The following is a 24,536-nucleotide window of genomic DNA, read 5'->3' on the forward strand; positions in this document are numbered from 1 at the left end:
AGCACGTCCGCGGCATTTCTTTTGGCAGTTTGGAGAGTACAAGTCTGTGTTTGTTGATTATAGTCTCTGAGAAACTCTTGCTTAATTTTTTTCTTTTATCCAATAGGGTGGTTATTTTCATTTATTTTTTTTACACATTATTTCTACAACATGGTGCTTTGTTCTTTGTTCTATGCTAAAAAAAAGCAAAAGATGGTCCCTGCCTTTGGGGATAACAAAACAGCACACGTATACAAGGAAATAGGCTATTACGTGATAAATATGTGGTCTAGCTAAATACTTTGGGATTGAAGTACATTTTACAAAGGAAGTGGTTTTTGATCTAGGTTTGGAAAGGTATATACAATCTGGGTAGTTGGAGCTGTAGGGAGGAATGTGTTCCAGATGTGTGGAAGAGAAGGAACGAAAACATTGGGATTAATTAATTCATCGAACCCATATCTATTGAGTGTCTCTTCTGTCTCAGGCCCAATTCTGGGTCCTTGGGGTTTATCAGTGAATAGAACGGTTGACGACCCAGATACGGTAAGGCAACGCTGAGGCCTGCCTGGAGGACCGAAGGACTGTGATGGGAGCCATGGAAAGCCAGGGAAGGCACCCTTAGGAAGAGGGTTGTGTGCTTCACCAAGGATGTTGGATGTTGACCTTTAGAATGTAGTGAGTCACTGAAAATGACTCATGTCACAGGATGGTGACATGATGAAATGGTATTTTGTGAAGATAGGTACGGTAGCAAGATGCAGGACAGGACTGAGAAATAGGAGTCTAGAGGCAGTGAGATGAGTAGAAGGTAATTACATTGTTGAGGACAGAGGTGAAGGGAAGGAGAAGGAAGAAATGAATTCACTAGTTATTTAAGATGATAAAATTTAAAAATCATACATATGTGTTTGTTATGGAAAATCAGAAAATATAGACAAGGACTGTCATTGTGTCTAACAGTTCTTGCCTCTTGTCTGAGCCTATAGGTAGCAGTGTCTTCAGCTAAAGATGAGGTGGTACCTTATGTAGTATTCTGTGCACATCCTTTAAATTGCTGTGTAGTGCTTCCCTGATTGGACGTCTCAACCACTTGCTTGTGTTGGATGTTTCCTGTTCTGTATTATTGTTTATTAAAACATCTGATTTAGTATATACATCTTGACCTTGTATGTGCACATTTTAAATTCCTGGGTCAATGTGTATGTTCAGTTTTAAGCATTTTGATTCATGGGACCAAATTCCACCTCCCCACACGTGGCCCCCGCCCATCAAAATGTGTGTGACAAGAACTCAGGAGCAGCATCTGAGAATGCTGGCTTTGCGTACTCTCATGAACCTGGGGTCACTAGACTTGTTTAAATTAATCTGTTTTCCCAATTTGCTATGAAAAACTCCAACAGTGGTTGAGAGAGTCCTGCAAACTACAGCTGTGTCAGTTGACCTGTGGTTGGATTTGGTGGGTGGGAGGTAGGTAGGAGAGGGGAGGCCCACGATGACATAGCCCTGAAGTAGGTCCCTGCTTCGTCTCTGCTGTGGGCTGTGTCTCTGCCAGTGCTGTCTCTCTCCACATTCCAGTTCCTGCCCTGAAGGCCTCCGTGGGTGCAACTGCTGCCACAGCACTCCTGCCCTGGGCTCTGGGGCTGCCTCTCTATTCCTCAGCAGGGGCAGGGGCGTGGCTTCCTGCTACTGCTCATCTGTGGGTTGTCCCTGCCCCGCCTCTATCATGGTCTGGAGTAGCAACCCTTACATCTTTGTAAGCAATTCTGTACGTTAATTTCCCTCTGTTTAAAATACTTGGGATGATCTGTATTTTCCTGGTTGCTCTCTGAATGGTAGATATTCATTCATATATATATAATATGGTATTTTAAAGTAAGTAGGAGGGCTGACCCGATGGCACCGCCGTTAAGTTCGCACGTTCCGCTTCTCGGCGGCCTGGGGCTCACCGTTTCGGATTCCAGAGTGTGGACATGGCACCGCTTGGCACGTCTTGCTGTGGTAGGCATCCCATGTATAAAGTAGAGGAAGATGGGCACGGATGTTAGCTCAGGGCTAGTCTTCCTCAGCAAAAAAGAGGAGGACTGGCAGTAGTTAGCTCAGGGCTAGTCTTCCTCAAAAAAAAAAAAAAAAAAAGTAGGAGACAGCCTGACACCGTCTAAACACTTCAGTGCACTCTGCCTAAGAATAAGGATGCTCCCTGACATAGCCACAAAACTGTCATCATACCTGGAAAACTAAGAATAATTCTCTAGTGCCGTCTAACATCAAGTCCATATTTAATCTTCCCTGGACTGTTGCCAAGATGTCTTTTACAGTGATTCTTAATTTTAATTTTTAAATTTTTTTTACCTCAACAAGGATTCAATCAAGACTTGCAGTTTGAATTTGGTATGCCTCCTTAGTCTCTTTGATCTAGAAGAGTCTTCTGTTGTTGGATTTTTAAAAAATGACAGTCTTTTAACATTTTTCTCTTGAAAAATTTCTAAAATCACAGAATAGTAAATTGAACCCTTTATTTAGATTCACCAATTTTTAACATTTCGCTGCATTTGCTTTCTTCCTGTCTCTGTATACACATAAGTAGTAATACTAATTTCTTTTTTTGTGCTGAGCCATTTGAGATTAAACTACAGATACTATGACACATCTTAACCAGAAGTATTTCTGCATTCATCCTCTAAAAACAAGATTTTTTTTTTAATATAACCTCTGTCCAATGATCACATTCAAGAAATTTCTCAGTTATACAATTCTGTCACCTAATACGACAGATTGCTTCACTTGTCCTGGTGCTGTCCTTTCCACATTTTTTCTCTCCAGATGGGGATCCACTCTAGGATCAAACCTTGCACTTACGTATCAAACGACATGGACTTTTTAAAAAAGAGATCAATACAGTTGTGTTGTTCAAAGTGTCACCTTCCACATTTGTCTGATTGCTTCCGTGTGGGGTCATTCAACTTGGTTCTCTATTCCTTGTGTTCATGCTAAAGAAGTAGTTGAGTTTAGGACTTGATTAGTGTACATCACAGGAGGATGGCGCTGCCAGTAGGAATGAAGACAGGAAGTTTGTCTTCAAACTTCAAACTCAAGAAGTTTGTCTTTGGGGAAGATAAGGCATATAAGCTTAATAAATTGGAATCAAAATAGGACTTGATGAAAACATTGTCCTATCATCAGTTATTCCCACATGGATGTCCTTTCTTGGCAAGCTTTTAAAGCAAGCTCCTTGGGGGCTTGGCCAGCTCCCAGTGGGATGTGCAGTGACAAATGGGTGTTTGAGCCTGGAGTGTTGCGAGGGCTCTGGTCTAGAGATGTGGGTTTTGCAACCCTCTGCACAGAGTTTAGATTTGAAACAGCTCTGAGAAAGAGACTGTAACTGACAGTCAACACTGAAATTTACCTATATGGTTATCTCGGGAGATAAATATATGTGTGTGTGTTCATGGTAACCATTTTTAAGATGTAGTAACTAGCATGTGTTTGATTTAAGGTGTGTGGGTGAAAGCATTAAGCTCATGAATTGATGAGCTCAGACATAATACATAATAATACGTGGAAGAAATGCAAAGTATTTCAGCACCCTCCCTCGCCCATTCTAAATCACAGGCTTTGAGTTCTCGAGCTTCGGTGATCCTTGAGCCTCAGGATCACGCGGACGGCTTGTTGAAACACAAGCTGCTGGGCCTGCCTTCAGAGGTTTGGATTCAGCAGGAGCAGAGTGGAGCCCGGGCGTTAGAATTTCTGACTGATTCTCAGGTGCTGCTGATGCTGGGGTGAAATCACACTTTGAGAACCACTGCTTTAAATCATGGATAAGATTAGAACATGTAAGATTTAGGCGAGTGGTTTTTCAAGCGATGTTTTTTAACAGTCAAAACCTTTTTATTAAAAAAATATTTTACGTACCTCTCTATCTTGCAAACTGTAAAGAGACTGGGAGGAGGGGCTGTAGTGAGAAGAGGACCATCCGTCTGGGTTTGAGAAAGGGCTGGGAAATGACTCGGCAGACCCAGGGTGGAGACCTGGCTGACCACATTTGTTAGTTGTGACTGCTTGTCAGCAGTTAATGCTCTCTGAGTCTGTTTTCTCATCTGAAAATAGGGATTATAAACCCTCCCACCACATTAGATAATGCACGTGACTGCATTTCTAAAATTGTAAAACCTAAAGCAAATATAACTGGTGGTGACTATAGTTCCCATTCTTGCTTTGGCTCTGTCCCAAGCCAGCTGTGTGATAACGTGACCTCTCCGTGGTCACAAAAGTGACGTCAGAGGTAGAGGGCAGTAATGGGCCAGTAGGCTCACGTGTGACCCTGTGAGAGATTATGTGCTAGTTCTGATTAAACCAAATGCAGAAACTTATTTCCTTGAGGTTGGACTTCACCTTTGGTTTCATGCTGGCTTTTTCTTTTTCGATTGACGTGTTACGTGAAGCCGTCCACTCTTTCAGGGAGGCGGCGGGTTTGTGGTTTGCTCTGTGCTATGTTGTGATGGTGAGGTGGTGGTGTGGCTGTCGGGTGTGGCCAGGGATGGAAAAGTGGGGGGCAGAGGAGTTCACTTACCATTAAATATTAGTCAGTCCCCCATGGTGATAGAGGTGGCTATTTTATTTTGAACATCAGCTGTGATTTCTGACATCTATGTTTTCTGCCTTTATTGAGAAGGCAACACAAAAAATCTGTTTAATGTTCAATAGTGTTACTGCAACAAGATTGGAAATGGGTCCTATGGTTTTAATTTAGACTAAAAGATAGGCAATTTTGAAATGGAACTGATTAAAGAGGGTAAAGTCAAAATTGCACGTATTGCGTCTTTCTTGAAAAACTAGTGATTCATTTTTTTAAAAAAGAACTTTAGAATATATTTTAAAAATGTTTTAAGTAAATTGGAGAGCTATTTCCCAAGAGAATCTAGACTGAGGCATAATTTCTGTTAATTGTGCGCTTCTATTGACTTTAAAAATGAAATGTTTCCCATTGGTTATGTGATTTACAGTGACCTCATTTGTCTTGGCAACATAATTATCCTTGGCTAATAGGATTGATGGATGCTAGACTTTAAGCTCTGTGCCATGCCTATTATTTTCAGAAACTTTTCAAACTGTTTCTCGTCTTTTTGTTTCTCAGCATCATGTGTGTGCGTAGTGAGGTAATACAATAAGGATGCTATGAACAAGGGCAGCACCTGCTCCCGGAGAGGTTACCTTGCCAGCTCTTGAGCCCGATTCTTTTGATATTTACCTCCATATTTCTGAGTAAATTACTTATATTATTTCTTATTATGTTTTGTTTTGTTTGTCGTCATTTTTTGACCTAACATGGAAGATTTGATCCTATATCGCTGCCCCGTGTGTACTTTGCCCCCACTCTCTCACAGCCACTGCTTGAGTTTCTCTCTCTGTCACACACCACACACTTTTTAGACCTCTGTCCCCAAAAAGTAGTTATAATTTTGTTTAAATATTCCACGTTCACATTATTTTCATTATTAAAAGCTGCTCACAGCAGAACCATGTACGAAAGATACCTGGATTACTTTTTCTTTCCTTCACAACTTTTGTGTTTTCTGTGGAATGAATGACGATTTTTCCTTTGGTTGATCTTCTGCGAATTGACAGCCTGTTCCACCCCAGCTCTGCTGGTTGTTACAGTAGCATCTTGGTGTGATCTTCTGTGAATTGACAGCCTGCTCCACCCCAGCTCTGCCAGTTGTTACAGTAGCACTTGGTGTGATCTTCTGCGAATTGACAGCCTGCTCCACCCCAGCTCTGCCAGCTGTTACAGTAGCATCTTGGTGTGTTTAGTTATGTTGGATACTATTTCTGCGGCTTCTTGAAGGCATCTCATTTGGAGCTTCTGGCCTGTTCCAGTCTGGACTGGTCACCTTCCTTCCACACCTGGAGCAGAGCTGACATCCTGGGATCAACCTCACCATCATCCTGAGAGTTCTCTTCTGTGTAATGTCCCCTATTTTTCATGCCATCCTCATTCATGGTTTATTTCCTTGTCTTGTTGGAACACACTTTCCAGCACTTCCTTGAGAAAGCTGCAGAGAGGGTAATTTTTTGGAGACATTGCAGTTCTAAAAAGATCTTTTTTCTACCTTCACATTTTCCTGATAGTTGGGTGAGGTATAGAATTTTAAGTTGGGGACCATTTCTCTTAGGAATTTTGAAGTCAGTTTTCTGTTATCCGGATTCCAGTGTTGCTCTTGAGAATTCAAACCCCTTCTGATTCCTTATCCCTTCCTTGTGGTAACTTGTGTTCTGCTTTCTGGAAGTTCTTTTTTTCAGTCTTCTGTTTGTCTTCTGTGGTCTGATGTGCCTTAGTGTGTGTCTGTTTTCATAATTTTGTTGGGTTCTCTATGGCCCTTTTCAATGTGGAAACACATATCATTCTGGGGAATTAAGTTGAAATAGTTTGTCAGTTTTCCCAGTTCTCTTTTCCCAGGACTCATATTATTCAGCTACTTGACTGGTCTTCTATTTTATTACTCTTTCTCTTTTATCTTCTATCGTTGTCTTTTTTCTTTAACTTCTGGGGAGATTTCTTCAGCTTCTCTATTGGGTTTTCACTTTACTATTTGTACCTTCTAAGAGCTCTTTGTTTGTTTTCCTCTGTTTTTCCCCTTTCTCTTTCCCTCCCTTCTCATCTTCCTCTGCCACCTGGATGTACCATCATCTCTGAACTCTCTCTGGGTATCAGTGATGGATTTTTGACAGCATCTTCTTTTTATACAGCCTCTGTTTCTCTCAAGTTGTGTTTTCTGTTTGCTTTGGTCGGAGTTTGTGGTTTAGTTATTGGCTCTGATTCGAGGGATGCTAACAGTAACAGAGAGCGCAGGGTGCAGACAAGGGCTCAAAACTATGAGCTGCACGAAAGGCTCGCCTGTAGACCAGATTCCTCTGGCCTTTTCTCCTCAGGTGGTCAAGCCCAGGGAAAGGTCTCTAGCCTCTTGCCTGGGTGGCAGAAGCCCAGCTGCCAGCACTCTGGGAGCAAGTGGAAGCAGAGAGCTGGATTTCTCAGCATGCGGTACCTAAATGCTCGTTTATCTTCCCCCATTTTAAGAACCTCTGCAGTTGCTCTGCCTCGATTCCCCAGTTCAGACTCCTGTCTTACCCTCTCTGGAGAGGAAGCTGCCAGAGAACCACTGGGGCACATATGTGCTGTGTGGAGTCAGGAGGGAAAGTGGGCCATGACTTCTGAGTAAACAGACGTTCAGCCAATCCTGCTATTTTTCCTCCCAACTTCATTCCTCTGTTCCGAAGTACTGGGTTCCCTCTAATTCCAGAGGCTCCTAAGCTCTCCAGAGGAAGCCCTGCTGCTTCCTGGTTTCCCCACAGTCAGCTTGGGGTTCACCTCTCAGTTCTGCTACATGTGTTACCATCAGTCCATCTGCTTCCCAGCTTCTGGAAATCATGTTGCTCTCGGTTCTCACTGTTCTCTTTGTCTTTGTGGGAATATAGCTTGAAAAAAAAGCATTTATTCTAGTTTCAGTGGGCTTTCAGGAGGGAGGCAGAATAAACGTGTGTCTGTTTGATATGAGTTTACCCTTCTGTTTTTGTCCTCCAGCCACTTTCGTGTTCACAGTTTTCTGAATAAACTCTGCCGCTCCGCCGTGCCTGTTCATACCCTTCCTTCTGCTCCAAACATTCTCCAAGGCCTGCCTTCCTCCAGTTTACGCAGTCTCCTCGTCATGAACCTTTCCTGAATCTTTCCAAGTGAAAGTAATCTTTTCCTCCTCTGAGCTCATAAAGCAGTTTTATGTCTATTTTTCTTATGACACATGGTCCACCTCTTTTTAAAAATGTGTTTATGAATTCTCTGATAAATTTTAATTTCTCACAGTGGGCAGTGATTGTTGCTTTGCCCTCATTCAGTGCTTTGCATATAGTAAATACTCAACGTTTTGATTGACATGGATTTTCAGTTCTCTTTTTCTAGTCTTACGTTTACACATATATTCTCATTTGAAAATTTGATGGAATAGAGACCATTGCTGTAGCCCTGGGTGCAAGCGCAGGGCACTGTTTCTCATTGCAGATACTTTTCTTGAAACTTGCGTGGGCATAAAATATGCATGGGCTGTGTATTACAGAGGTCACAACTCACAAAAGCTCATTATCTTGTTGCATAATGTCGTGGTGCTCTTTATGGGGTATGAGAGGTCTCTTGAAGGTGGGCTAGGAGTCAGTCTTTCATTAAGACTTTACTGTTTCTCTTACTGCATCCTGGAATAGAGTGGGCATCAGCCTTCCTTGCAACTGGCATCTTATCAAATCGCCTGTGCCGTCATTCTCAGCTGGTCTTAGAAATGTTCCCTCCACCTCTTTTCCTTCAGCATCAGGCCAGGTCCCATCTCTGTTCTTAGTCTGGGTGAGAAGCAGTGCTTTCTCGTGTGGGTTTGTCTCCAGATCTCTTCTCTGGCTGGGAGCCATCCTTGGGAGCCTCGGCTGGCCGGGACATGGGCTTCCAGTAGCCCTGTCTCCAGCCACTTGATGGATGAACTTACTTTCTTGCCTCACATGTGATGGATTTTTGGTTGTCATAACATCAGATTATTGTTAGTGTTCAAATCTTTGGTTATTTTAAATGTACACATCCTAAGTGAGAAACACCCTTTTATTTTTTTTTATTGAGTGTTGTGTGTCACGTTTGCTTTTTAACCCAATGACTGGTATACTTATTGTGGAATTAGTGTTTATTGGCATTTTAAAAAGTGGCTTATTACAACTTTTTGTTCATTTATATTTCTAAGTTTCTATAGCCAGGACGGCCATGATTTCCACTATTATTATTTCAGACTTTCTAGTGTAAACTACCACAAAGTGGAGTCAACAAGTATGTTCTAACTTTTTTTAGAAAACAGATTTCCCTGACGGGTTCTTGACTATTCCCTTGAGAACGCAGCAAGTCCTCTGTTTATTGAGAGACACTTGTGTTGATAAAAGCTGCCAGTTAAAATCTCCTGAGAGACTACTATTCTCAGGAGTTGTACTTCTCAGTGGCAAAAATATCCTGCCTGGTTTTTACACTCTTGTGGGAGGAGGTCGTTTTCATGTGCCCAGCTCAGGTCGGATTTGTTCAGTGCAGTGTGCTCCGCTGGGGTTAGTGGTGATTGCCTTCTCTGCTCCTTCTCTCCAAATACTCGTTTCCATTCAGCTTGTATGATGGCGTGGCATTTCATAATCGCCAGCCTGATAAATGCTCCGATGTGGTGTTGTCATGGCTACTTGGCAAAGCTGACCGTTGAATCAGGACCCCTTTGAAGCAAGAGTCAACAACTGAATCTCAGAATCGGACAAGCCTTGATCCGATGGTTGAACAAGTATGAGCCAAATTTATAGAGTATTTCAGGGAGGGGGGAGTGCTCAGCGGTATCAAATTCTGCTGATAGACCAAGGAAGATGAGTCTTGAGAATGGACCATTACATTAAGCAACATGGAGGCTGTTGGGACCTTGATGGACATTTTTGGAGTGTCATGGGGGAAGAAGCCTGACGGAATGAAGTTATGGGAGAAGAATCTGAAACAACAAATCTTTAAAAAATTTTGCTGTAAAGAGAATCAGAGAATTGGTGTAGTAACCAGAGGGTAAAGTAGGGTCAACAGAAAGTTCTGTACTATTATTTTAGTGTGTGTAAAAATAAAATATTAACAGCTTTTAAAGGCTCAAAGTTGACATCTGGGTCCTATTTTCCATACTATTGTGGTTTTCAGGAACATTAACAGTGAGGCTGGAGATAGAGCTTTAACCTGTCTTGGGGGTGTTCTGGTCAGGAGAAGCTTGCAGAAGACAGTGGTGGAGGAGCTTGATGGGAAGGGTGAGCCTGGAGGGTAAGGTGGGCTCCAGGCCTGGGGGGCACTGGGCATGGTGGGGAGGGAGCACAGTTACGCAGGGCTTAGTACAGGCTGTGAAAGGGGAAGTGGCGGGAGAAAGGCTGGAACAGAGCAGGTTCTGAAGTATAGAGTTAAGAGGTTGAGGAGATCTTTAGGAGGGACTTTATTTCAAAGGCGTAGCTCCAAATATTATATAAAGCCTATAGGTTATGATCTCATATGGGAGAGTGAGGAGGATCAGGAAGCTTAAAAAACAGTTTATTATAAGCCGCATTTTAGAGGTCGGTCTGCTTCTGTGTCTATAAAAGTGTTCTAGAAATGAAAGTTGATACTTAAGTTGGTGAGGTCAGCCTACAGCTTGCTTGGGGGGAAGCGGAGGGCAGGATGGAGCTATTCCACGTGCCTCGGGGATGCTGGTTAGCGGATACCTTTTCTTGATTCAGCCCCAGGAGATTAATTATTCCTGATTTCCCTTGGAGAGTTAATACAATTTGGTACGGAACTGAAGGAGTAGAGTTTATTTCGGGACTTTGTTCTTTCATGGCTCAGAAAATCTAGAACGTGGCAAAATCTGGAGCATTGCTGGAATCACAGCTGCAGGCTTCCTAAGGATTCTCTGGATGATGCAATCAGGGAATCATGCAGAGCGAGGCCCCGTGAATGAAGGGGATGCCAAAGAGAGAGTGTATGTGTGTTTTACAAACTTACTCTCCGTGTTCTGGAGGAACATTGATTTGAGTACTGAATCTGCTTTTAAAGAAGTCCAGGTGGATGAGGATGCTGAGCGACTGTAGGTTATTTGCATAGTAGTTGTTCTGGTAATGTTAATAACTTAGAGAATTGGGGTCTGAGCTGTTTTCTGTGCTGGTTAAAAAGTGTGTTTTTGTGCCTGTTCCATTTGAGTGACTCTTAGGCGTGGCTCTGATGGAGAGTCTCTTAGAGAGCTTCTCAGGTGTGGGTTCCTAGCCCCGCCCCTGGAGAGCTTCGCAGCTATGGACTCCTGGCCTGCCTGGGAAGGCCTGGGTCAGGAGGTCAGGCTAGGGTCCAGGAATCTGTGTCCTAGCTCTCATTAACCTTTGGCCTCCTCCTTCCTAGCCTTTCCTTTAAGAAAGAACTGTACCAAACCCATCACTGTTTAGATTGGAAAAAGGGAGTGTTAACTTGAATTGAACTTTTTATTAGTAATTCTATGTTGTGGATAATTCAGTAGCTAATGGCAAAAGATACAATTTAGTGAGTTTTTATTTGAGTATACAAATGAGAATGATTGTAGAAGTTTGAAAACAACTATGTTCTCTCTTCAAGTAATTTAAAAACAGTTTTATGTTACAGTGTGTCTATGTGTGTATGTGTGGATATGTGTGTATATATACACGGATGTGCATGTGCGCGTACGCACACACCCTGTATAGAAGTGTGTAAGATTTAAAATGAAGTCCTTTGTCTTCCTTCTCCCCCACCCCTACTCCCCAGAGAGAACCACTGCAAATTTGGATGTGTATTTTTTGAGACATTTTTATATGCATATATACAAGTGTATGTAACTTTGTCTTTACAATAATAGGCCACACGCTTGTTCTGGGCTTGCTTTGTTTGCTTGTGGTCTTGTCAACATTATTCTGTGGCAGGATATGTGGACCTGTTTGTAGGGGTTACTTTGAGCCACCAGGGCCTGCAGCCTTGTTTTGTTCAGATAGGCTGTGACATGAGTTTTTCAGACATCCAGTATATGTTGCTTGCTTCTTAGAATATGTCTATGAATTGGCCCGAGAGGATTAATAGAGATTTCATATTGGACAGTAGGACACCCGGTGTACTTTAGAGACATCAGTATTTCTTGCACAGAGAGTTTTGCTGGCTTCTGCAGTTCCTCTCACAATAGCACATCAGCATCTGGGCCAAAGGAAAGTATGCAGTACTGACTCCATCATAGAGGAAGAGGAACATTGACTCTACAGCACAGAGAGGGAGCTGCTTGAATTTTTAATCAATTGCAATATTGTTGATGCAGTCGATTCTTTTTTATGGGTCGGAAGTTATCCCAATTTAAATTGTTGCATTCCCTTTTGGTGATGCTAACTTGCTGTTGTCGATGCTTCTCTTCTTTCGTACAGGATCCAAACTACTGGATACAGGTGCATCGACTGGAACATGGAGATGGAGGAATATTAGACCTGGACGACATCCTCTGTGACGTAGCAGATGATAAAGACAGGGTGAGTTCAAGTCCAGGGCAAGCTGCTCTGAGTGCATTTTGTGAAGACTGGGGAGGGAGAGGGTGGGGGGAGTATTTTCCTTCCTGTTATAGATACACACATTTTAAAGAATGTTTGGGCCACTCACTCAGGGCCTTTACTTTTCTGAACCTCAGGGTATAATGATTTTCTTGATACCTGGGATAGAAAGCTAAGTTTTGGAATTTTAAAATTGCAACTTTTTAAATGGCAATACCTTTAAAAGCTTTCCATGCCATTTTTCTCCCCTTATTAAGTTAACCAAACGTAACATCTTTCTTGACAACTCAGATCTGTCATTATGATCACCTTGTATGTTCAGTGTGTGACATACAAGGTCTCTGAATTTTGATCCCAGTGCTGGCCCATCACAACAGCTGGCCTGTGCAGTGCACTGCCTGGCTACAAAACGAGTGAGTGCATCCCAGCATCCTCCCTGTGTGTGGCTCTCAGGAAGCTACCTGCCCTCGGTGTTCCCCTTGGTGTGGCTTTCCTACTGCAGCGCTGTCTTCAGTGGAGGCTATGATTTTGGTGCCGAGAGCGTGGCGGCGCACAGCACAGGCCCTCAGTGTTAGCTTGCACCCACCCTTGGTGCGTACTCCATGAGGGAATGAGGAGGAGGAGGAGTAACTTGCACATTTGAAGAATTTGTGACAGAATGTTTGGCTCTGCATAGAGAAGTCAGCAAATTCTTTATTGTGATGAGGTGATGAGGCTTGAGCAGCCTTTGGCCACACCCTCTCTTGTGTTCAACTTGTAATGAAATTACACAAGGGCTCACAGCCTTGTATACAATTGTGTTATCACAGCTGTGTGATAGCACAGGCCCTGTTAAGCCAGCCAGGTTGCATCATGGGGTTGGAAGACGGTAAAGTGGTCCAGGGCTCACCCTGGTCCTCCTGGGGAGCAGTCTCATCACTGTCTCTTTGCCTCATCCTCCAGTCCGCTCGGCTGTGTGCTGGGGAGCATTCACTCCTACGGTTCTGACAATTAGCACAGTGCTCAGACTTGGTGGATGTCTTATATGTTTTCTTGAAATATTAAGGAAAACGAAAATTGTAAGGTATGACATGTTGTGTAAATTCAGAGATATTTGATTGACTAGCACCTGCCGTGGTGGGATTTGTCTCATGTAGCTGCTGTGGTCCAGGGACACATTGTGCCCAAACTGTGGAACTTTGTGCTCATTTATGATCTGCTGCTATTTCTCTTGGTGCCATTGCTCCTTTTGGGCTGTTCAGTGAGCCAGGAGTAGGGTGGTTCTCAATCCTTTTCCTGTCGTCCATGTGAAGAGCACCATCTAGAGACTTAGTGTATTGTGCACTTCAGCTCCAAGGCTTGAACAACGACAGCGATTTATGAAGAATTTAAACAGGTGCCCTTTCCCAGCCATCATATTAGAAACAGATGACCTAATGTTGTATTGATCTTTCAATATTTTCCTCTTCTCCCTTATTCTTCCTTGTTTTCTTTTCTTTTTTTTTTATTTTGGTTATTGTTTCTTCTATAAAAATGCGATAGCTCCTTGTGAGGAAAAAGAAACATATAACGAAGGAAGTAATCACCTGTGACGCCACTGCCGCCCGGAGCTGTCACTGCTGGTATTTGAGTGGGCTTTGCATCCTGACTCTTTTCTTCAGATATAGACACACACCTTTTCTTTTATGTTTTTTGTCAGGAAGATTGGCCCTGAGCTAACATTTGCTGCCAATTTTCCTTTTTTTGCTTGAGGAAGATTGTTGCTGAGCTCACGTCTGTGCCCATCTTCCTCCGTTTTATGTGAGGTGCTGCCACAGCGTGGCTTGATGAGCAGTGGTAGGTCTACACCAGGGATCCCAACCTGCAGACCCTGGGCTACTGAAGTGGGGCGCACAAGCTTCAGCACTGCACCACTGGGTGGCCCCCACTTTCTCTTTTAAATAAAAAGGATTGAATAGTAGCCTGCTTTTTTTCTTTAGTTGATTATAAGTATCTTTCCATGTCCTTTAACCTTAGCTGTGCCAACACAGGCGGGTAGCATTTCATGTTACCACTTTCTGCACTGTGTTTTTGTACTCGTTCTGGCACTTAGGTCACTGTGCAGGAAGCTGAGCTGGCGGCTGTGTGCTCTCACCGTTGGTCTCTGCGCACTGAGCAGCAGTGATGGGCTCCCGGGGCTGCTTTCTGATACTGTACAGACTTGGGTCTCCCTCCAGTTGCTACCTCCTCCTTTATATTTTGACTTTGTGCCTTTCATAGTTTATAAGGCTGCCGCTGAGCTATGCCTCGTGTGGGGTCTGCGTGGAAGGACCTGTTGTGAACTTTGGGTTGCTGAGTGAGTGGGACTGATGGGCTGTACACAGTGCTGCTGAGAACGCGGAGCTAGACGGGCTCGTTCACCTGCAGCGCCGCGCAGCAGTGCCCTGCGGTCCCTGAATGCGGATGGCTCTGTCTCGGCTTCCGCCTTTCACCCCCAGTTGACATGTACGCTCCAGTCAGTCACGTTTTGAGTAGGTACAATACTGACATGTAGGTGTTCAGCAGTACGATTAAAATAAATCTTTTGAAAGGTGCTGAGACTTACTTTATGGCCCAGTAAGTGGCATTTTTGTGGATGTTCCTTGTGTATGGAAAGTAGTGTGTGTTCTGCAATTGTTGTATTCAGTGTTCTGTAAAGATCAGTTGGGGTGGCTGATGGTCTTGTTTAGATCTGTGGGATAATTTGTTACTCAACAACTAAAAATAATGCACTCTTCTTTCAACACAATTAACTGTGACATCATACAGAAAAGCCAAGGAGAAGGCAAACTGTATGATCTCAAATAGTTGCATATTAAAATCATAGGTTACTTAATAAATCATGTTTTAGATTTTGTACTCTTGTGAAAATTTGATAATGATGAATCTACATCTTCTAGAATCTTTTATTATATTTCCCGTACAAGTTAAAAAATCCTTTCACCTGAGAAAGTGTTTTAAATATTAATAAATGAGATAAGTGTTTAGATAGTTTTATATCATGCAGATTAAATTCAGTTTCCAAATAGAAAAATGCCAGAGAATACAGTGTACCACAGACCGAGACAGCTTTTTTTTTTCTTGGTGAGGAAGATTGGCCCTGAGCTAACATCTGTTGCTAATCTTCCTCTTTTTTGTCTTGACGAAGATTGTCCCTGAGCTAACATCTGTGCCCATCTTGCTCTATTTTGTATTTAGGATGCCACCAGAGAGTGGCTTGATGAGCAGTGTGTAGGTCCATGCCCTGGATCCGAACCTGTGGACTGGGCTGCTGAAGCGGAGTGCACCTGACTAAACCACTGTGCCATGGGTCAGCCCCTGAAAGAGCTTTTACATCATTATTTCAGTATTTCAGAAATACCTAAGTATGTATATATGTCTGATTAAAAACTTTTTGAACGAGCTTTCTGGGTTAAAGGACCACTTTAAGTGGTAACTAAGACATAGACCGGATCACGCAGAGTCGCAGCATCCACGTGCACGGGTGTTGGGTGCATTATTCCAGCGGAGAGCTTGTGTGCAGCCAGCTGTGTGGCTCTTTTCCATGGCTCTGAAATTTGATTCCAATTTAATCATCCTGGAGTGTTTTCAACTATTTTTGGCAGCTACTCTGAGTAAAGATCTTGACACCTGTTTTGCTTTTAGGTTAAAACAAAAGCATTACAGCTCTCCCAAACAATAAAATTCCTTTAAGAAATGTCCTGTTTTATGAAAATCTCTTGGGCTCAAGTTTAAAGCCCAGGTATCTAGCCTGGGGAATAGGGTCTCTGGGAGCCAGGCCTGGGCATCTGCATTTTGTAATCCTCCAGGTGGCATTTAGGCTCACTGAACTCTGAAACCGTGGCTTTAATGGCCTTGCCATCAGTCTCTATACTGGGGAAAATTCTCTCAAAAGTGCAATTTTTTTTTTTTTTAAGATTAGCCCTGAGCTATCTTCTGCTGCCAATCCTCCTCTTTTTGCTGAGGAAGAGTGGCCTTGAGCCAACATCTGTGCCCATCTTCCTTCACCCTATATGTGGGACACCTGCCACAGCAGCATAGCTTGACAAACGGTATGTTGGTCTGCACCTGGGATCTGAACCAGTGAACCCCGGGCTGCCGAAGCAGAGTGCGTGAATCTAACCGCTGTGCCACTGGGCTAGCCCCCCAAAAGTGCAAATTTTACACCTGCTCATTGTGACTATGTAAAACTATGAAAAATTATTTTTTTATAGAGGGAATTTAGGATTAAGAGTCAATAATTTAAATGATAGCAAAGGAAAGTTGAAGTACATAATTAACCATAATTTTGCTCGTTATCCTTTAATTGTTAGAGTTCAATGCACAGCCCTGAAAAAGTTTCCTTTTAGTGCCTGTACAATTCCAACGACCAGGATTTCCCCAGATTTGTTCAAAGTGATAGGAGTGTGGGTTGTCTTGGCTTCTTGGAGTAGATTTGATTTTCTAAGATGCAGAATATTCTAGGTCTACTTTTGGCATAAAAACATGTCCAGTTCTGTCTGTCTCTTCTCTACATTGTTGCTTTCTAGTGAGTGAAGAGAGAATCAGAGTGCACAGGCTGTCATGGTGTTTTATTTATTCTTAGTGTCTAATTCTCAGTTTTCTCAATTCACATTTTACCAAATTATGAAAAACTGAAATGGTTTTTGTTATCTCAGCATCATTTAGGACAGCTGTAATGCATTTGTCTGTGTGAGCTTTCCAAAGCACCGAGCTGTGTTTTGTCTGAATTTCTTTCTAGTTTGGTCTTCTTTATTTGTTGTTTATTATTCCACTGAACCTTCCCCGAGTTCTTCTCAGTAGGTCTGGGTCACCCCTGTCCTTCCCTCCGTGTGCTACAGTAGATTTAGAAACTTCCAAATAGATCCAAATAAAAATATTTGGCTTCGCCTCCCTCCTGCGTGCCGGTCACTTGAGACTGACTGTGAGGGCGTGGACAAGGGGGTCAGCAAAGCTGACCAGGAACTGAGAGCTGGGGGAAGGGCGCTCTTGGGGGTGATCGGCAAGAAGGAAGTCTTTGCTTACGCACGTCGTTGTCTGCTTCTTCATATCTTTGGTGCTGGAGATGATTTAAGATGTGGCATCAATATTTCCTTTGTCATACTTGGATGTAATTTCGTTTTGACCAAGAATGATGTCATGTTTGTTCTGTTTTGGTGGTGACCTTGTGAAATATCTTCCACTATCTGTTTCTTGCCCTTGGTGGTGGAAGGGTTGCGTGCAATGGCAATTTAAACTCTTTGAAGAGTTTGTACCTTTGGACTGGGTCCAGGCACGGGAGTCCAGGCATTGCAAAGGACTCGGGACCTGTTGGCTGCTGCTTGCTGGAGAGAGCCCAAGATGCTCTGGGGGACAGCCTGGCCAGTGTCCTCAGTTAGAAGAAGGTCGAGAAAAAGAAACTTAAGATTGGAATTATGGACTAGCAATAATTTGTGCGTGTTGGGTTAAAGCTAGCACAGAGACATTTATCACACATTTTCATCATTCCCTCTGTGATAGCTTCTAACTTATAAACTGATGTGGTTTTTGTGCCTCTTATGCTATTACTGCCCTGTCAGTTATTTTATATTAGTATTTTCTGAATGTGTGGTAATATTTTTCTTTTGAATACACACATAGCAGAACTTTCAGGTAAGGAACATGCTTTAATTTAAAAAGTTCACAATTTTCTACTTTTTTAGATGTTACTTTTTATCACCTATGTGTAAATCATTATTTTACGTGTCTTGACATCAAGTCATGAAAAAATAATCAGTGTCCAGCAAACTGATGGTCTTAGCATATCCTGAGTATGTTTGGAAAACATAGGTATGTATACACTGTAACAAAGGTGCTATAGATTCTGTGTCCTAGTGGTTGATAATATGGAGAGAAGCACTCTGTTTTTATGCTGGAGATGGTCAGTCTGTACAATTTGTAGATGAGAAGGCAGAACATGTTTTTTGTATCTGGAATAAGAATGACTAAAGTGAATTTTTTGGCGATATCGAAATGGGTTTATAAAACAGTAGTAAACCCTGGTTTGTTAAGGAATGAATTGCTGCTTAAATTACAGTGAGAATTAACAGCTTATAATTGATGTAAGTCTAATTTTAATTTCTTTAAATGCTCTGTTTTTTCCTTATTTAATGCATGGGCCTGTATGTGCCTGATATGAGAAAGTTTTGAGATTTAAATTCCTTTATCCTCAAGAATAAAACACTAAATTGCAGCCTGGGGTCAGTTATTTTTAGAATGTCCATGTCTCAGGGGTAGCGGTGGGTGAGGAGTTCCTGGCCTAACTTCCTTTTATCCTTTTTTTTTTTTGAGCTAATTTCTTGTTGAGGACTTGGTCCGTATACAGAATATGAGGCTGTTTTATTTTTTTAAGGGTGTTCTTATTAATGTGGACTGAAATTTAATAAAGAGATGCCTTCGGTAGATTGAATTTTTAAAGATGCCCAATTTCCTTTAACCCTGAAGTACAAAGTATCTTAAAGCCACCTAGGGTATGTTGTGAAAGAGAGAAAAGAGCCGTAGAAACTGATGCACCCGGACCCATTTTGTAAGTTATTGTCAAGGATACTGATTTGTTAACATTATGTATCATATCTTCCTTAGATCTATCAAGCTGTAAAAACAAAACAAACGTTGAATGAGGGAAGACCTCTGATACTAAATGTGTAACTGTTGTAGTTCACACTTAGAAATTCAAGTAAATTACGTGTTAGTGAAAAGCAGTGATGACTGAAATAAGGTGTTCTCCTTTCAAATAGATTATTTTAGTTATTGCTAAACAAATGAAATTAATTTAAGTTAAAGTTTTTACATGCAAAAAAGGGCTGGGATGCAGAATGGAGCTCACAGAGATGTATATAGTTTCTCTTGGGCGTGGCATCATATACTTATGTTTTCCAAATTTAAAATGATTGCAGAAATCATGTGCATTAGGTTGTAAAACCCCTTAGGATGTTTTCGTGAAAACAGTTTACACTGAGTTTTTTCCTTTGGGCAAATTCTGGCTTCATTTCCATGAGTTATAATGAATTAAATTGTCTGCTTAGGTGTTTCACAGTGACTAGCCATTGGTTTTTACTCCTCAGGTAGATTAGTGATAGAATCTCTGTTCCTTGCCTTCCTTTAGGTGGAGTGGGTGCAGCCTCGGGGACCATGCTTGCTTTCTTTTTTCTTTTTTTGTTGAGGAAGGTTAGCCTTGAGCTAACTGCTGCCAATCCTCCTCTTTTTGCTGAGGAAGACTGGCCCTGAGCTAACATCCGTGCCCATCTTCCTCTACTTTATATGTGGGACACCTACCACAACATGGTGTGCCAAGCAGTGCCATGTGCGCACCCTGGATCCGAACTGGCCAACCCTGGCCGCCAAAGCAGAACGTGCGCACTTACCCGCTGCGCCACCGCCCGCCCCAAAGGGGACCATGCTTTCAACATAGACATCTTCAACTCTCAGTCTTGGGGGAAAGGTACATTTTAAAGAAGCAGTACTTTTTCAAAGCACACCCCACCATAAAACCTCTCTATTTACAGGAAAACATTACAATGAAATACTGGTGAAAAATATTTTCTGTTGTCTTAATCAAGAGGAACAAGTTGTTTCTGCATAAGTACCTGCCCCACTGTCTTCGGATGAATATATGAGGCTGAGATGGGTCAGATGATTTAAAGGCTCAGTGTTGAACCAAAGCTGAGTGCCCCTCCCCTTCCTGAGTAATGGTTAAATGAATGTTTTTAAACCAGGGTGGCTGAATAATAATAGTAGTTTTGGGGCCGGCCTGGTGGCACAGCGGTTAAGTGCGCGTGTTCTACCTCGGTGGCCCAGGGTTCGCTGGTTCGGATCCTGGGTGCAGACACTGCACCACTTGGCAAGCTGTGCTGTGGTAGGCGTCCCATGTATAAATAGAGGAAGATGGGCATGGATGTTAGCTCAGGGCCAGTCTTCCTCAGGAAAAAGAGGAGGATTGGCAGATGTTAGCTCAGGGCTGAGCTTCCTCAAAAAAGAAAATAATAATAATAGTAGTTTAGAAGCCAGCACATGTAGTAAATTCGTTTGAAAGATAGACTTTTCGTCGCAGTTTTGGCTAACTTAACCAGCTTGCTGAGCACGCGTCACTGAGCCAGGCACTGTGCTCAGTGCTGTTATTCAACGTTGGACGTAAGGACGATTGGTTCCTGCTGTCTCAGGACTTTGGGTCTCTTGTGAGAGTTAGAATTCAACAATCAGAGAACTTAAATGTGGAATTACTAACAAATGATGGTTATGAAGAAAAGAAGTGGCCCTAGGAAAGATGTCACAAAGTGCCCTGACCAGGCTCTGGGTGAAGCAAGACTTGCCTGAAAAAAAAAAAAAACATCGAGCTGAATCTCAAGGCCATCTAAGTGAAAATCCAGGGGTTTTGGGTGATGAGGTTTACGTGTGAGAACATGCCCCGGCCGCAGGGTGTTGGTGGGGGGGCAGAGGGCCTGCAGGGGGCCAGCTGCAGGTTTTGTCGTAGCAGGTGTGAGCCTGAGGGAGGTTGGACCAGGTAGAGATGGTGGGGAGGAGGTGGAGTTGGGAGGGATTTGGTAGGTGGACCTGGCGGCGGGCCGTTCATCAGGCAGGCGGCGCTGCAGCTGGCCAGAGGTGGGACAGGCTGGAGGAGGGTTCAGCCTTGACTTTAGTGGTATCAGTTAGGCAATTGGATATTTGGAACTGAAGTGCAGATAAATTCGTGACTCAGATATAAATTTGTTAAAAATCAGGCTAAAACAGCATACAAAATGTGGTCTAATTTTAGTAGAAACAATTACAGACATTGGAAAACGTTTGAAGGGACAGACTGAGAAGTGTCAGTGTTTGTCTCTGGGGGAGCGGTGTGGTTAACCAGGGGTTTTTTTTACTTTCCATTTTTTAGTATCTCCATAATTCTACTTCTGCCTAATTCCAATAAGGAGAAAGCATTTGGCAGTTCTAAATATAGCTTAGAGTAGAAACATCTTTTTTAAACTTTAGTACAAATTGGCCTAGGGAAGGAATTATTGAAAGAGTTTGATAACCTGGAATTGAAAGGATTTGTATAAATAGGCTTCACTAACTAGACAACTTGATTAATTTCCCCCTAAATGGATTTATTTTAGTTAGGCTATAAAGAAGAAAATATTTAAATTAAATGCCAAGTAGAGCGCTAATTGGCTAATTAATTAGTTCACAGGGTTTATTTCCCAACATTGCAGTATTTATGGTACTGATCTGCCCACAGTGCATCAGTGTGGGGTGAGTTGGGGAGCGCAGGGCCAGGCGGAGGCTGAGTGTGTGGTGAAGGTGTTAGTGGAAGGCATCGGAGCGAGGCCCCCGTCTCCTGCGTGAGCGCGGTGTGGAAAGGCTCCTTGTGAGTAATAGGAGTTTTGGTTACGGACAGCCTCCGGCACCGCATTGCTGGTTGTTAGCCTTCCTCGGAAAGCTGTCCAGGGCCACCTGGTGAGTCGGGAAGTAGGGGCAGAGTCTCTCCCTCTTTCAGTTGTCATATAAATCGTAGGTGGTGCTTTGCTCCTCTGTTGCTTCCTTGGTGATGGGCATCTTGTCTGGTGGAATCAGAAGCCACACTGCCTGTGTTTGCTTCTGCAAATCACTTAATCTTTCTAACCTCAGTTTACCCATCTCTAATTGGAGGATAACGATTGTACCTGCCTTAAAAGGTCTTGATAACTTGTTTAAACCTGAGAATTTGTGTTAAGGTTGTAGCATTGTGCTTGGCAAAAATAAGGCCCTAGTAAATGGTAATTGCTGTCGTTGCTGGTCACCATCACTGCCACCGCCACCATTGAATTAGGCTGACTATTCATTCTTTTAATACCAGTTTCTAATGATTTAAAAATGAGTAAGTCAGGCTGTCTTAGGTATTTGTTTTAGAAAATGAGTTTCTATAGATAATTATTCTCTTTTGCTTATTTTTATATTTCTATCAGTTTGAAGAGAGCTTGGCACATAATGGGTGCTCAGTAATATTCTTAGAAGAAATACTTGATTTGTTTCCTGCATCCTGAGAATTTGAGTATACTGTCAATGTGTGTATTTGTCTGGCCCAGAATGGAAGCTGAGATCCCAGTTTTGATTTTTAGTATCTGGGAGACAATAGGGATTGCATCATTAAAAAACAAAACAAAACGAAAAATAAAAACAAAGATTTAATACCAGAAGCAAAGGCAACAAAAGCAAAAACAAACAAGTGGGACTGTATCAAACTAAACAGCTTCTGCTCAGCAAAGGAAACCATCAGCAAAATGAAAAGGCAGCCTACAGAATGGGAGAAAATATTTGCAAATCATGTCTGATAAGGGGTTAATATTCAGAATATATAGGGAACTCTTACACCTGAATAGCAAAAGAACTAACAACCTGATTAAAAACTAGGCAGTGAAACTGAATAGACATTTTTCCAAAGACATACGGATGGCCAAGAAGTACATGAAAAGGTGCTCTGCATCACTAGTCATCAGGGAAATGCAAATCAAACCACAGTGAGATACCACCTCCCACCTGTTATAATGGCTCTCATCAAGAAGACTAGAGATAACAAGTGTTGGTGAGGATGTGGAGAAAAGGAAACCCTACTGCACTGGTGGTGGGAATGTGAATTGGTGCAGCCACTATGGAAAGCGGTGTGGAGGTTCCTCAAAGAATTAAAAGCAGAATTACCTTGTGATCTAGCTATTCCACTGCTAGGTATATCCAAAGGAAATGAAGCCACTGTCTCAAAGAGATGGCTGCACCCTCCTGTTCATTGCAGCATTACTCACAAGAGCCAAGATACGGAAACAACCTGAGTGTCCATCAGCAGATGAATGGATAAAAAAGTTGTGAGGTATATATATATATTTGAATATTATTCAGCCATAAAAAAGGATATTCTGCTATTTGTGACCTTGAGGACGTAATACTAGGTGAAATAAGTCAGGCAGAGAAAGACAAATACTGTATGATCTCACTTATATGTGGGATCTAAAGAAGCCGAACTCATAGAAACAGAGAGTAGAGTGGTGGTTACCTGGGTCTGGGGGCAGGGGGGGTGTGGGGGGGGGTGGGGGGAGGGGACAGGTGGAGAAGGGGAGGAAAGGGGAGATGTTGGTCAGAGGGTACAAACTTAAGATGAATGAGTTCTGGAGCTCTAATGTACAGCATAGTGATTATAGTTAATAATACTCTATTATATGCTTAAAAGTTGATGAGAGTGTAGATCTTCGATGTTTTTACCACAAAAAAGAAATGGTTATTATGTGATGTGATGCAGGTGTTAGCTAATGCTAGGGTGTGGATCATTCTGCAGTGTATCAGTGTATCAGATCAACACGTTGTACACCTTAACTTACACAATATGTCAGTTACATCTTAATAAAGCTGGGAGAGGGCAAAGTAAGCTTTGTTTGTGGTATTAAAATATTACCTGGTCAACAACAACAGTTCTCTAGAGAAACAGCACGCCTCCAAACAAGTGCTCCAGAATATACGCTGCCAAAAGCTGCTATATAATAAGTTGCATCTTTTAAAATGTGTAGCGTAAGTTTTCCTTTCCCTCATATCTTGAGTGAAACGTGAAATTCAGGTTTTTGTGTATATAATATAGCATTATCATCACACAAAAAAAGAGAAAAGAGGAGGAGGAGGGTTGATGACTGTTGGTTTCTTCTTCATTGTATTTTCTGAGTAATTTTGGAGAAGTAATTTTAAATGATAAACAAGGTCATGCCATTCATTCATTCACAGATTCATAAAAGGTAGAAATCATGTAGAAAGTGGCATGTTTGTTTCTTCTGGATTTCATGGGAAAAGGAGGAAAATAGGCAGATCCTGTACTCTTTGGATCCTACCATAATTCCAGAATAAGCTGCTATAACTAAGTTTTTATTCAGACTTGTGTGTGACACACTGTAGGAGGATTTGGTCTCACTTTTGTATCAGCCCTGCAAGATAGATGATATTGTCCCCATTTTTAAAAAGAGGGAGAACCAAATATGTTTCCTAAACGTACAGATCTCTTTCACTTCTTTGGGCTGCTGCCTGACCCCAGGTAACCTTGCAATTATTGGTTGGGGTTGGAGAAAGAAAGCAGTTTGGCTAGTAAAGTACACGGAATTTAATTTTAATTTTGTCAGATTACTATGTCTTCTTACATGACTGTTTATTAAAATGTCAAGAGCTTAGTGTCATGCATAATTTTACCACAATTCATGTTTATTGATGCCTCTTGTTCATATATCAAACTAAATTTACAGCATTTGTTTGAGCAAAGGTTAAGCACATCTTAAAGATTCACTCACTCTTTTATTCAGTCCGTCCTTCTGATAGTCATTCAGTAAGTACTTTTTATTTCCCAATGCATTTGAGATACAGCTGGAGGTGCTGAGGCTGTGTGCGGAGGGAGGAGTGCTCTGATCTTAGAGCTCTCCTTGTAGTGAGGAAACTAGGCTGTGAAGAAGTGCGGCTGGTATGTGATAGAGAATAGGTCGGGG

General features: G+C 42.3%; 1 protein-coding gene across 26 annotated transcripts in view; it reads left to right on the top strand.

The window, feature by feature from the left end:
- Positions 1–24,536, top strand: part of PARD3 (par-3 family cell polarity regulator) — a 614,383-nt gene that overhangs the window by 98,266 nt on the left and 491,581 nt on the right. For all 26 annotated transcript variants that reach the window (XM_070601674.1, XM_070601679.1, XM_070601668.1 and 23 more), the window contains exon 2: positions 11,941–12,042. In XM_070601674.1, coding sequence (XP_070457775.1) covers positions 11,941–12,042 — 102 coding nt within the window. The remainder of the gene's footprint in view (positions 1–11,940; positions 12,043–24,536) is intronic.

This window comes from Equus przewalskii, chromosome 30 (genome assembly GCF_037783145.1).
Source record: "Equus przewalskii isolate Varuska chromosome 30, EquPr2, whole genome shotgun sequence".
NCBI classification, from domain to species: Eukaryota; Metazoa; Chordata; class Mammalia; order Perissodactyla; family Equidae; genus Equus; species Equus przewalskii.